Source organism: Triturus cristatus, chromosome 10, assembly GCF_964204655.1.
Source record: "Triturus cristatus chromosome 10, aTriCri1.1, whole genome shotgun sequence".
Taxonomy (NCBI): domain Eukaryota; kingdom Metazoa; phylum Chordata; class Amphibia; order Caudata; family Salamandridae; genus Triturus; species Triturus cristatus.
Window position 1 is genome coordinate 1,185,585,778 of NC_140593.1, and position 15,470 is coordinate 1,185,601,247.

The window sequence follows — 15,470 nt, forward strand, 5'->3', positions numbered from 1 at the left end:
CCCAAATTTCTTTATCTTTGTATAATATTACTTAAAGGAGGGCTTCACTGGATCCAACTGAAGTTCTCTGCACTGTTCACAAGGCCTTCTGGGAAGAGTTCCAGAACACATACATAACTTAGGGGCTCATTACTATGTCGGACGGAAAGCCTCTGCCGGACTCCGACTCGGAATAGGTACCGACCAACTTGGTGTCGGCGGTTCTGACCGCCGGATTACGATGCTAAGTGAAGGTTTTACTGTGTATAGGTTATTAAAACCATTACAATTTTGTGTTAAAAATCATCAATTTTGTCAGAACTTTCCAATTTACAAGCAGAAGTCATTTGTTCTTGATACACAAAACACTTTTACCTAGTGTATTGACTCCCGGTGCGGCACAATTCAACTGCTAATTATGTATGAGTCAGCTAGCCATTTCTCATTATGTGTGTGCAAAACTCACTGGTGCGTTCTTGTAATTGTTCAGTTCTTTGCACCAAACTTGAAAATTAGCGAAATACCTCTATAGCCCATGAAAAATGTAAGCTAATACAGGTTACTACTGGGTATTAATCATCCTCGATTTCATAATTCAACAACTAGTGCAAAAAATGCAAAGACATGTGTCATAACAAAGTGATAGTCTCTAAAGTCGGCCTAACAGTAAGAAAAAAATATATATTATATACGAGTTAATGCTCAGTATTAATCGTCCTCAATTTCATATCTGAATTCATGTACAAAACTACAAATGTAAACTAGATGTTACGGCTCCTCGATTTCTTGACTAAAAACACGTATGAACCATATACAGATTAATATCTTATATTAATGCTCATCAATTTCATGGCTGGATTTATGTGCAAAAATGCAAATATACTTATCGCCAAGATGGTAGTAATATCCAAAGTCGACATAGCACCAATTATACAAGTTAGTACCATATATTAATTATCCTCAATTTCATGGCTAGAGTCGTGTGCACAATACAAATTTGCTTATCACTAACACAATGATAGTGCCCAAAGTCATTGCCCTAATGGCATTAAGACTTGTGGTATATTATGTGGCATGGTTGTTGATATCTAAATAATTAATCATCGTCAAAGTCCTGGCCATAATCATGCACTATGGTTCCATACTGGGCCTTTAAGAACCGCCACCAGAATTCCAAATATGCAACGTATGCAGGTGCGATATAGCGGTCATATGCTGTGAGCACTATTTGTTTGATTTTTGTAACAATGTGCTAACTTTATGCAAAAATCTGGCAGCCCTGCATGAAATCTGGAGTGACTGGCTATTTAGCAATGACATTACGGCCAGTCGACATGATCTAACTTGGAGAGAGCGGAATGCATGAAGTAAATATTGCCATCTCAAATTATTCACAGCTGGGCAATTACACCAAAAATGTACAAGTGTTTCTTCCGCCTGGTCGCAGAGTCTGCACTGCATTGTTGACCATGTTTGTTTCCAGGTTGGGACCTGGTCTTTTGAACTAAAAGCACCCAGTCGAATCAGAAGAAGCAAATGCTGGACTGATGGAGTTATGTGTTGAACAAGGTACGGCTGTGGTGCTCGGTTCTCATATGTAGATAAAACCATCCAGCCGTGTTTTTTCTTTACTAGAGCAGCTTTGCCCATTAGCCAAGCTTTTTGTTTGGCAGCGTTGTTGACTATTTTTTTAAATGCAGAGAAACTGTAATTGGTGGCCCAGCCATCATGCATATTGAGCATTGTTAAGGCTTGTTCGATTAATGTTTGCCAGTCTTTTTTTCCTTTCAGCTGGCTTTGCAGTTCTGTCCAGCAGTGCCCAAGCAAGGTTTCCTCTTGAGCTGCTTTTAATTACCAACACACTTTTGTTATTGCCGCATGCCTTACCAGATGTTCATTAAATAACCCAAATTCCAAGCAAACGTGTGCTTGAGATGTAAACTGCGGAATCCGAAGAATTTGTTTGAATTGGCCTGATTGTTGGAGATTCAAAAAGATAGCATCTTGGCCTTTGAACAATTCGGAACCATAGGCAAGGGTTGGAAGGAATTTGGCAGCAGCAACTTTTAGTAAATGGGAATTCGATGGAGACTTTAATTTCAATTTTAGTATATTTAATGCTAATCGTAGTTTGTTTGCTTGTGCTCTTCTATTGACTATGTGATCCTTGAGTGTGAATCTTGAATCAACCCCCATTCCCAGCTATTTGTAGGAGGCACACTGATCTATGCTGTTTCCTGCTGCATACCACTTATGTTTTTTTCTGTTTGGCCCAGTATTTGCTGAGAAACAGATGACCTTGGTTTTGTTGTAGTTTAGCAACAGACCAAGCTCCTTAGTATATTCAATCAGCTTCGTAATCAGTCGCTGTAAGCCTACTGGGGTCTGGCTGCATAGACAATATCGTCTGCAGACTGCAAACTTCTAAATTGGTGGTGGGCTATCTTCGGAGTGTCACTTTGTACTTTGTAGACCTCTTGTCTAAATCTGCGGTGAAAATGTTAAAAAGACTAGGAGCTAGCACACATCCTTGCTTTAAACCAATATGTGTTGGAATCCTTGCTGTAGTTCTTTTCCCATTTCCTAGTTTTATCTGAATGCAGGTAGATGTGAACAAATTATCTATGGCCCGTAGTAGTAGTGGTGGAATGCCCCATTTTGCCATCGTTTGCCACAAGAGATCTCTGGGTACCATGTCAAACGCTGCATTTAGGTCAACAAAGCACGTATACAATTTGATGGATTTTCACTTTCCTTTTTCGACTAGGAGATTCAAAGCCAGAAGATTACACGTTGTACTTGTGCCAGGTCTAATGCCTGTCTGTGTGATTGGAAGAATCTTGATGGAAGTAACCCATTCTTCCAAGTCTATGAGGAGATTTGACACATATAATTTGGCTTCTACATCGATAAGTGCGATTAACCTTTAATTCGGCGGTTCCGATCTAATGCCAGCTTCAAATATCGGATGTAGAACGCTGCCTCTCCATGATGCCGGTATGCTATTTGATTGGAAGGTGTAGTTGAACAGTGGGGTGAAGAATTCTGCCCAAAAAGATTTATCTTGTTTGAAAAGCTCATTTGGCAAGCCATTTGGACCTGGTGTGCCACTGGATCTGAGTTTTTTTAATACAGTCTCAACCTATTTAGTTTGGAGCCAATTTCCCTCAGGCATCGATTCAGAATGGTCATTTTTTAAACAATGCGGGCGTGCTGATCTATGTTCATCGCTGAGTATTTGTTGGGGGCATCCTTCTTATTTTGCATTAAATGGCCTATCCAGTCTGCCTCTAAAATGTTTGCATTGTGTTGGCGGAAGGAGCCATTTGCTATATTATTTATTTCAGCCCAGAACTTCTTGTTATGATTTGATTCACTTGTCTGCAGCAACTTTAGCCAAATTTCTGTATTATTGTGATCTCTCAGCCATCTAGGACATGTTGGGTTCCGGGGATTCCCTGACTGGTACTTGCTTCCGATGTCACACCTACTGGTCCCCTCACTGGAGTTTCCCACATCCACAAGTCTGAGCTCGTGTTCACCATTCATACAAAGCTCCCTGTGTTAGATGCCGATTACATCTCACAACAACTCCTCAAATCTCTGGTCGGACAATCACAATAACTTAGTGTCTTCTACACCATTTACTATGTCACTTTGGAACCTGAAACTCAAACCTCAATCCTTGGACCATGCCCAGCCTGAAACCACATTCACTCAACTCTCACACAAATTCCACCAGACATCATACAATCACTTCATTCCCGCAATCTATCACACAACGCATCCTCCATTTGCCGCTGTTCTCGCCGCACCATTAAGCTTCTGTCAATCTACGCCAAAGTCCATTGCTCTCCATTCTTGACCATTGGGCTCTATTTTGGGGCTCTGGGTTCTAGGTCTCTTTTCCAGATTTTTCTGGATTCTCCCCCCCGCTCTATGTGAGAGCCATCCTACTCTGATTGATATATTAATCAATCCAATTGTAATTCTCTAGGGCCATTAAGAATCACAGACTACCAAATAAAGTTAATTTATTAAAAAGCCAAAAACCAACTGGATATACAGACGCCTCAGGACAAGGGTGTAGAAATACATTGGGGCCACTACAAAGCCAAATCTACAAATAAACGTTAAGGTGGTACAGTATAAACAAGATGATTAATTCAAGAATCAGGATGCAAAAGATTAAAGAACAAGAATCCAGGTTCCCCTACATCGAAGGTTCATGAAAATAAGGTACTAATATGTCCCTACACTAGCACTAACGTGACATCCGTATTTAAGCATTTTGCGGGGCATGATTAGTTAATGTGTCAGAGTGTGGCGTCTTCCTTAGGAGTCTCCCTCAACTCTGTAAACAAGTAGCATGAGACAGAGCCATTTGAAGATGCTCTCTCTTCAAAAAGCAGAGAAGAAGTAGGGCTCTTTCCCTACTTACTATGCTCCCAATATCTCAGGTATCTTCCCAGGATACATTTCAGGTCAAGCCATCCGGCCAGGCCACATTCTCGTAGGTAGTTTTCCATGAGACGACAATTAAGCATGATAGCCTTGATTCCTAGGTTCTCTCCAGTGAGAAAGTACAACAGTTCTCCTTATCTGCATTTACTCCCAATGTATCCTCTTCTCTCCTTGCCTAACTCATAAAACAAAGACATTATTCTTACCAACAAGGGTGCTTCTTCCACCCGTAACACAAACGTGAGAAAGAACACATTCTAACATGCACATGGAGTTCAACTATTATTTTCTAATGTAAGAGCTTCCAGGGGAAATGCATTTCAGCCCTATAATAATCACCTAACATAAGAGAAATGAGCATGAGCTTTATGAATATATTTAGATATTAAGACATATACAGTTAATATTTTCATCTACGTATAAAATGACATGATTAATAAACACTTTCAATAATAAAACAATTGTCAGTTGCAGAACAGTGCTTTCTGTTAGTGTTCTCTGCTGTTTACATTTGATTTTCTACAGAATTCTTCATATATTCTACATTTTGGCCTGCACACAACACATTCATGTTATTAGATTACATGATCCTAACACTCAAGTAAAAATACACAAAAGACTATACGCAGATGCAGTCTACGCGTGTGAATATAGTGCACCCTTACAATGAAAATTGGATGTTGCACTACATCAACTTCACTAATGTATGTGCACAACACAAGGCTGCTTTGTATTATAAAAGACGAGCATCCCGATAGATTAGTAGAGGAGGCACTTCCTCTGGCGCTGAGGGTCCTTGCATGCTGAAAACTCACCATGCAGCAGTCTGACATCATGTGAGGAATGCCCAGTTCACGGCCAAGATGGGGTCCTTCACTCTATCCCCTCAGGTAATGGGGTTTGATTGTCATTTGTGGGGGGTCCTTGGCTCTACACCTCCACACACTCTAGGTACACTTAGTGTATGGTTTGTATAGTAGGAGTACTCTCGATTACTACCTTGTATGATATGCCTGCATATAAATTAATCGGTTAGCACCATGGTAGAACTATATGTACCATTTATGCTTTTTGTGCATGTAATCATGTTTATCTGCTTCTGTCGACTAATCATTGCAGCACACGTATTTTATGCAAGAATAACTGTGGTTCAATAAATATTATTGAAAAACGTCCCACTGTGTATGCTGTATATATTTCTCTGAGAATAACTAAACTCAAGTTACTGAGCAAAAACATTCTGTACTGTTTCCACAATCCCTGAGGGGACAGGGTTGTCATGTTCATTTGTTGCTAGAAACAATTCACTCTCTGGTAAGGCTTGGGGGGCTTACAATGTCCCCGTGGGCTAGCTGGTCTATAGACCACCATATCCTGCGGGGTGTCTAAAATCAGTCTTGACATTAAGCCCTTAGTTTATTTTGTCCAAACAATACACAGGTTTTATGGATTGGCAGGAACTACACAACAGCTTAGCTAGCATTCCCTGGCTTCCAGTAGTGATTCAGACCACAAGAAAAAATGTATAAGAACTGCTCATCCAAAGTATTAAGACACTCTAACAAACCCTGTGAAATATCAGGGACATAAACTGCAGAACATCATCAAAAGGAACCCAATGTATTCTTCCCTTCCATCACTTTTTTCTTCAGATTGCGCACTGTTCCATTCCCAATCTGTTGCTTTGAAGTAACCCAAAAGTCAAAAGAAATACATTATAAAACTCCCTGATAAATGGATAACTAAATAAATATTATTAGAACATAATAGCACGGTAGGGGTCTATAAACCCTGCCGTAGGCCATCTGCAGTCAACCTTTGAATGTATTATTTATAGCCTCTGACTCACAAGTAAAAAATAAGACTGATAATATGGAGTGCAATAACCATGAAACATCATCAAAATAGTAGTACAGGCATGCAATAGCTCCAGATGTATTTCACCCCTTTCTTTTTTAGCAGATATTAAAACTAGCAACATTAAAACAATCAAATTCATTGGGTAGTATTTTCAAAAAGATAAAAGCGGGTATACTCTGGGTGAACTGTCTCACTTTTAGTAGAGGAAAAACAGCACAAAGTGAAAAGTATTCTGATCAGAGAAATTGTCACAGATACATGGCTCTGGAATATTAACTTAATTTCACCCGATAGGGTACACTAAACACCAATTCAATTGATTCAACCTAAAACAGGTCAACATAAAGCAATGCTGAGGGTTAGTGACAGAAGTAAAGTAGAAATAATAACACGCAAGCGAACACAAAATGTTACCAATTCAGTACACTCCCTTGCAGCCTGCACTTTAGCACAAAAATGTTTTTTAGCCCACAATAGATCCCCCCAGAAGATGTTATGTTATGTTAATTTACGCTTGTATAGCGCATATACACCAACAGGTCTCTTAGCGCTCTGGAAGAGGGAGAAACATAATCAAAGAGGCGGACAAGGTCTTCAGGTACTGAAAGGACTTTAAGCCATATCTAAAGCTTCCCTAACAAGGAAGGTTTTTAGTTGTTTACAGAAGGGGAGAAGTCTGGGTTCTTTCCGAAGATTAACGGGCAACTGATTCCAAAGTTGAGGCAGAAGGGCCGAAAAAGCTCTCCCTCCTTTGGCTGTGGTGTTAAAGCGTGGGCAGGTCAGCCGGCCAGCTTCCGCTGAGTGCAGCGCACGCCCTGGCACATATTTGAGTAAGCGTTCTTTTATGTACCCTGGGGCGTGTCCATAAAGAGCTTTGTGGGCAATGCACAACCCCTTAAACTTCGCTCTTTGCTTAATGGGCAGCCAGTGCAATTCCCTCAGCAGGGGAGTGGCATGAGTTCTTCTGGGCAGCCTGAAGATGAGCCTGGCTGCGTCGTTCAACACTATCTGCAGTTTGTTAGTGAGTTTCTGGGGTAGCCCGGTATAAAGCGTGTTGCAATAGTCAAGTCTTGAAATAATAGTTGCTGATATTATCGTTTTCATTGTCGAGACCGAAAGAAGAGGGACCAGTTTCCTCAGCTGTCTTAGAAGACCTATACATGTTCCGACCACAGAATTGACTTGATTGGTCATAGAAAGCTCCGAGTCGATCTTAATGCCCAGACTTTTCACCACTGGTGCTGGGTTAGGGGTGACCCCTAGCTCCTGGGGCTAGAACTGATCGCTCCAGTGGTTGTTTTTAGTTGAAATGGCTAGGACGTCCATCTTGTCTGGATAGATTTTTAAGGAATTAGCAGTCATCCAGTTAACTGTAAACCTGAGTATGCTCAGGGCTGACTGTTGGGCGTGGGCCGAGTTATCGATCCTTAGGATGAGTTGGGTGTCATCCGCGTAGTTGAATACTCAGCAGTCCATTTTGGCTAGCGCAGCCACCAGAGGCTGTAGGTATATAATAAAGAGAAGGGGGGACAGTGCGGAGCCTTGAGGGACCCCACATGAGATGTTACCCTTTTCCGATACCTGCTCTCCCAGTTGGGTCCTCTGCGTTCGTCCTGATAGAAAGGGTTCTAGCCATTTGTGGACCTGCCCTTGAATGCCCAAGTCCGCCAGCTGGGTGATTACTTTTAGGTGGCAGACCGTACCGAACGCCGCTGACAGGTCTAATAGGATCAGGGCGCACGATTCTTTGTTGTCGGCCTTAATCCTGAGTTCGTCCAGAACTGATAACATAACCAGCTCCGTACTATGATGGGCTCTGAAGCCTGCCTGGTGGGCATGGAGAAGCTCGTGTTTCTCCAGGAATGCTGAAATGGTCTTCAAGACGTGTTTCTCCACAACCTTCGCCAGGAAATAGGCCTATAATTTTTTAGTACGGTCCTGTCTGCCCCTGGTTTTTTCAAATGAGGAGTAACTCTGGCTTCCTCCAAATTTGAGGGGATGAGCCAGTCGCCAAGGAATTATTCAGGAGGGTGAGAATCTGGCTTTCCAAGGCAGGCAGTGCCATTCTGAAGATCCATGGTGGGCATGGGTCGACAGGTGAGCCTGACTTGGTGCCATTGGCCAAGAGTGTTAGAGCCCTTGAGTTTAGTTGAGGAAAGCTGGTGAGAAGATGGCCGGTGGGGGGTAGGGGTGTGGACAATTCCAGGGAGCTTGTGGTAATACAAATGTTTTCAATCTATAGAAGGATGTCTGCTACTTTCTGAAGGAAAAAAGCCTGTAGAACATTACAGTCAGTGGGTGCTACTGCAAAGTTAGCATCTGACTTTTTGCTGAGTTCTTTCAAGATCTTAAAAGTCTCCTTTTGTATATTTGGGGCGTCGGTGATTCGCGCTTTCCTAGATATGATGGCTCTTATATAAAGTGTGAGTAGAGATTAATATGCTGTTAGCTCAGCAGGGTCATAAGCTTTCCGCCACCGTCTTTCGGCTTGACGAAGGCTTTGTTTCCTTTCCCTCAGTTGCTCGTTAAACCAAGGGGCCGCCTTGCTTTTATGTTTAATTCTTTCGGTACGTTCTGGAGCTACCTGATCAATAGAAGCTTGTAGGGTGTTAGAGAGAGTTTTGCTTTCTAAATCAATATTGCCTTCCTCAAATTTGGGTGAGGGTAGCCTCTGTAGTATATCCACTAAGTTCTCTGCCTGAATTTTATTCTTGCTCCGCACTTTCCTCCATTTAAGAGGAATTTGTGGAAGTGGGCTATCCATAGGCACCCAGCACGAGATCAAAGAATGGTCCGACCAGGCGCAGGGCCGAATATCCATAAGCCTATCCAGAGGGTCAGAGGACCAGACCAGGTCTAAAGTATGCCCTTTGATGTGGGTTGGGCGATCCACCAATTGATGGAGCCCCATGGAGGACATTGCCATTTCAAGCTGTTTGGCATGCGGCTCTCGAGGGTTTTTTTCCCAGTGGTGGTTAAAGTCTCCAACCACCACGAGTCGTTGGTACCGTGTACTAAGATCAGACACGATCTCAGCGAAGTAGTTGTTAAACCCAGGGGTTGCCTCCGGGGGGCGGTAGACTAGCAGGAGAAGGAGGCAAAAGGATTTAAAGGAGATTTTAACTCATAGCATGTCTTGGTGGCCACGATCCTGGTGTTAAAAAGGATCACCACTCCCCCACCTCTCCTGTTGTCTTTCTTGTTGTGCCAGAGGGCATCAAAGTCACCAGGGAGGGCAGCGATGATGTCCGGGACAGAGGTGTCACCCAACCAAGTTTCCGTGAGTGCCAGTATGTCAATATCCCCCTCCTGGAGAAGCGTGAAGATCTCCAGATGGTGTTTCTGTAGAGATCTCGTATTTAAAACTGCTATTTTTAAACCCGAAGGGTGCCCCGGGCCGATGTTTTTATGAGGTGCTGGCCTCAGTCTAGTATGGCTAACTGTCCCATGTTGCCTCAGAATGTTTTCACTTCTCTGTTTGACTATGGCATTGTTATTAGGTGCATGGTTACCTGTGGCAAGGGATTGTAGCTCAAAAGCAGAATACCTCCGCTTTGAACCAGGGGTTCTCAGGGTGACACTACAGGTCAGGATGACCCAGCTCCTGCAGATAGATCTAACACAGGCCAGCCAAGATATAGATTTGGCCTCATCCAATAGCATACAATCCCTCAAAATAACCCTTTTAAGCTTCAGATCAGTATTGGACCACCATATAGACTATTTCAAGTCATTGTACTAAAGAATAAAGGTTTATGACTGAATTAATAACTATTTCAGGTTATTCAGCTGGGAGTGCAAGAAAGGCAGTATTTATAGTTAGTTCACTAAATTATAACTGTTGTATTTTAGTGGTTCTTGTGTTTTAAAAAGCTACGTCTTATTTCAACATCTAACTGTAATGTCACTTTACACTTTGGTTGTCAAGTGAATATCTGGATTTCTTTTAAAGTATGTGAGATGAATATGAGAAAAACACTGTAAATAACTTTTGTTGTCACTATGAAACATCTTCACTGTGGTTTTATCTTGCACCCCAAATTTAAACCAATGTTAAAACAAAAGCACATTAAAATGGTATCTATCTATCTATCTATCTATCTATCTATCTATCTATCTATCTATCTATCTATCTATCTATCTATCTATCTATCTATCTATCTATCTATCTATCTATCTATCTATCTATCTATCTATCTATCTATCTATCTATCTATCTATCTATCTATCTATCTATCTATCTATCTATCTATCTATCTATCTATCTATCTATCTATCTATCTATCTATCTAGTTATATACATATATAATTTAAATAGCAAACTGACTACATTTATTTAACATTAGTTTGGTTGTGTTATATTATTCTAAACCTTCATTATTTTTCATGGGAATGTGTTGCAGTGCCAACGGTTGGCCATGTGTAGTCCTTGTCTTACTCAAAAATAGGCTGGAGTACATTTGAGGCTATTTTGACACTTTTAGGTCTGTAGTAACTTTAGAAGAGTAGCTTGTGAATAGCTGTGGTTTTGGTCTTGTGTGGGTATGTGTTTGTGTTAACATGTTCTTGCCAAACCCCTCCTTAAATTTTTCTAAACTCCTTCCTTATAGTAATAGATATTCCCCAGTTTTCCTATAACTCTCCCTTGTTACTCCCACATTTAGTACTAAAACATATTGATACCCTTGCTGAGATCTCGCCCTCCTTGGCAAAGTTATCCACACAGAAAATATAGGACGGGCGGAGGAGTAGGCGCAGGTCTTCAGCCATAGGTTTAAATTTCATTTTGCAGTTTGGGAGGAGTATAACTAGTGTATGTACTACACACTTTTTTTTATAACAATGATTATTAATGATTCTTCTTTATCAATTTATTCTTAGATACCTTTTTAGCTGTAGATCATTGACGATGAAAACGGATGCCGAGAACCAAACCAGTGTTATTAATTTTATCCTCATGGGTCTGTCGAATCACTCAGGCCATCAGACGGCGCTCTTCATACTTTTTCTTGTAATGTATTTGGTTGGACTACTAAGCAATAGCTCCATCATGACAGCCATCATTTCTGAACCTCGAATACATACACCTATGTATTTCTTCATTGGGAACCTATCACTGGTGGACATCACTATCTTGACTGTCATAGTGCCCCAGCTTCTCGTCAACAGTATCTCGCAGAGGAAGACCATCTACTTCTCACATTGTATCACACAGTTATACTTCTTTGTTGCCATGAGTAGCACTAACCTCCTACTACTTTGGACAATGGCCTATGACCGGTATGTAGCAATCTGCAACCCATTGCACTACTTAACGGTAATAGACAGAAGGGCCTGTAGTCAGTTAGTATCTGGTTCCTGGGTAATTGGTCTCCTGAATTCTCTGTTGCACAGCATGATGACTGCCAGACTGTCCTTTTGTTCGTCCAACTTGATTGAAAGCTTCTTCTGTGACATTCCACCGCTGCTGAAGCTCTCCTGCTCAGACACCTCTGTCAATGAACTCTTGATTCTTACAGAGTCTATGTCCATCATTCTAGTATCATTGATCTCTATTGTGGTCTCATACGCCCGCATTATCATGTCCATCTTGAGGATCAACTCAAGTGTGGGGAGACACAAAGCTTTAAACACCTGCTCTTCCCATCTCATTGTTGTCAGTTTGTACTATGGGACGATCCTCTTCACCTACATCCGGCCAACCTCTAGTTACTCTCTTGAGAAGGACAAAGTAGTATCAGTGATGTACACCACTGTTACCCCCATGCTGAACCCTTTCATCTATAGCCTGAGAAATGACCAGATGAAACAGGCATTGAGAAAAGCAATAGGAAGATGCCTCTATGCTCACAAGAATTAAAAGGTGTCCCCTTCCTATTGAATTTAATCTATGGTTGATATTATTTTGTGTGTCTATCATATTGCATTACACTTGTATAAATGCTTTGTACTCTGTAGTATTCTGTTTGCTCTATGAAATGTTAGTGGCAAAGTGGCTGGGATGGTGGAGGCACTGGCTCGTCACAGTATCACCTCTGCAAATGCTCATCTTGTGTGCCATGGGGCCACTAAAACAGTGCCCCCAAAAGCCCTAGAGCTGAAAAAAAAAAGGTAATGAAGTTTATGTATTACCATATTATTATTAAGCAACCCATACTGAACCAGGTGTCAGGACGGGATGGGGCAATTGCTGATGAGTGGCAGCAGGGAGCTTTGACTTCTGTTTTAACCCAGCTATCTAAGACAGCTGGGTTATGAGAAAACACTTCCAGTGCTCTTGTGAGTACTGATAGAGGCCGCTCCCACCAACCCTGATGCTTCTATCAGGTTGTGAGAAGAACACCAGGACTGGGTAGTGCAGTTTCCTGGGTCCCACACTGGAGCTTCGAGGAGAGGAGGACATCATGTGGCAAGTCTTGAAGATAAGTGCCATTTTTGTATTTTTTATTTTCGTACCACCTGTCCCACCACTCTTAATGCATGGCAGCTGCTACTGTGTGTGCCTGCCAGATTGGCAACTCTTTTTTAGGAAAATGTTCCCATCAATATGGGTGTGAGTACTATCAGCAAAAAGAGCAATGCTGACCCGTCCTCAGATGCCATGTCAGCATGATGAGCCATTGGCATTTGTTTATTGGAAATTAAACCCTGATGATTTGGACAGAAGCAGTACAATGTTTGCTTTTTATGCTTGCTAATGTTCTCTGTAAGGCAGGCACAGTCTAGAAAAATACAGCTGACAAAGTAATGGAATGTTTGTAAGCCAACTGTATACTGCACATGGTGTTTCCAATGTCTGGGCAACCACTTGGTCTGATGTCAGAAGCAAAGCACTCTAATCACCTCTAAATAAGTCAGACTATCTATGAGTTGGGAAGAGGGGATGATCACCAATTTTTGGCAGATGTTCCTTCACTACCTAGTTGTAAATGATGACCTAATCCTAGCCAGGGCTCTATGGACCTTTCATTGCAAGATAATTTCCACCTAATATTGAAAGTCTGTCATCACCCCATGTAGTACATTTTAGTCCAGTAGTTCCCCCTTCTATGAGTGAGATGGAGCAGCTAAAATGTTAGTAGCTTTTACCAAGTTTTAGTCGATGCCCATTACCACCTGCATCTAAATTAGATTTTTCATCTAATCTTTTGCACAATTTGTCTAATTATATCATGACATGTTCCCTGTTTCCTATGTTGTTCTTTAGTATTTCTTTTATTGGTGTTAGATCACATATCTGATCTCTTTAAATCGCGTCCTATGGATTCTAAAGGTTTCCAGGGTTTGTTGATTTCCTTGGAGACAGAGAATTTGCCAAAATATAGCTACATTTTGATTTTTTGGGGGAAAAACAGGAAAAAAGAGCTCTATATAAAAGTGCGTGATGATTTTCATAAAAATTGCATCAACACACGGTGTGCTGTGCTAAAGTCACCATCTTCCCAGCTTTTAGTAACATGCAAAACTGAATACAAACACATTTTTTTACCACAGGATTGGCATTTTTCAAAGAAGTAGCCTATTTTTCCAAATTTCTGTCCTTTTAACCTACTTCCAGATTGTGGTGGAAACCAGCTTGAAATTTATGGGTTGTCCAGAAAAGCTTTAGTACTCTGCAAAGATTAGAAAATTCTGAATTCAGCTAGGGGTCATATGTGTAGATCCCTCAAGGTTTTCCCAAAGAAACTAAGGGGTCATTAGGAAGGCGAACAGACTTTCCCCGCCCAACTACAATACCACAGTCCCACAGGGCAAATTAAGATGCGACCGCCACCGCGGCGGTCACATTGCCCATGTTTTGTATTGCGGTGGGTGCTGTGCTCTGCAGCACCCGCTGCAAGACAAAACAGACACCCCACACATATCCCTGAACTACATGGCAGGCACCATGCAGTGCCTACCACATGGTGTAGGGATATCGAGGGGGCGCACCATAGATGCCCCCCAGAGGCTATCTCTCTGGCCCTGAGGTTTAGGAGAGCCCACTACAGGCCCCCAAATCCTTTTCCACCTGCCATTTTGCTGCAGGTTGACCACCGTAGAACGACTGGCAGAAAGGGATATTGTAATTCCTATGGTGGTGCCTGACAGGCACCGCCGCCATTCTGGGAGCACAGGGAGATCTGACAGGCGCTCGGATAAAGATCGCCTGTGGGGACCGTGGCAGTCGTTTTTTCCTCCCGCCACCTGTCCAGAAGCCATTATAATGTGGCGGGTGGATATCCATGGCCGAGGGACCACCGCCGACAGTGTTTTGGTGGCGGTCCCTGGTCCATTGTAAGGAGGCCCTAACAGTTGAAATAAAGAAATAATGAACATGAGTAGGAAAAAAAGCCCTTTGTGACAACGTGTTCATCTGTAACTGTTTGTCACAATGTCCAATTTACATACGCTTTTACATTAACATACCCTTACGTCCACTAGCCCCTTCTGGTTGTGGTAATAGATAGGGGGGATTATTTATATTCCCCTTGTGCCGCTGGTGCGTCACGTTGCCAGAGACACCAGCTGAGCAAACGACTGCATGATATTTATAAGCACATGTAAAGCCACCCTGCGTGGCTTTATGTGTGCTGTAAACATCACCCCTTTCCACGCAACACTTTGCATCTTAGGGGCATGATATGGGTGTTGCTGTGGGTGTTCCCACACAGCACCCATTCTCACTGATGCAATCCCAGATGAGGGGCAGAAAGACTATAATATAAACATTTTCAGGGGGAACACTAGTCCTTACTCAAGCGGCAGCTCGCCCTCTCCCTGTTGTCTAGTGGGTGGATCCCTGCTTGTGGATTGACCTCCTGTGGCAAACCTTAAGCAGGTATCCACTAGAAATAGGTACCATTGGAATAGGGAGATTTTCCCCCTTTCCAACGATGCCTCTCCCATGTGCTTCAGTGCTCAGGGGGATGAGATATGCACTCATGCACCGAAGCAGTGTAAGTGAAATGAGCCAATCAGTTAAATTCACTTTCACTTTCTCTAAATGACTTCAGCGCACCATGCATAAGATCTAAACATTGCTCACTCCCGCCGGGAGCAGCTTATCAGCTGCTCCCTCTGGGCAAGAGCAATGCCGGCTACTGCTAGATGCAGGGAGCCAGGTGGGACCGCTGGGGCCTCTGTGGTCTTGGGGAGTCCTGCAGCCCCCAATGAGGAGATGATGG

General features: G+C 42.4%; 1 protein-coding gene across 1 annotated transcript; it reads left to right on the forward strand.

Annotated features, from left to right (window-relative positions):
* Positions 1 to 11,212: 11,212 nt before the first annotated feature.
* LOC146796984 (olfactory receptor 1L6-like) lies at positions 11,213 to 12,163 on the forward strand. The gene has a single exon (XM_085631487.1). The coding sequence runs from the start codon at positions 11,213 to 11,215 to the stop codon at positions 12,161 to 12,163; it is 951 nt and encodes a 316-aa protein (XP_085487613.1).
* Positions 12,164 to 15,470: the final 3,307 nt, after the last annotated feature.

Coding starts and splice junctions, on each gene's coding strand:
- LOC146796984 (XM_085631487.1), top strand. CDS start 11,213: ATGAAAACGGATGCCGAGAACCAAACCAGTGTTATTAATTTTATCCTC.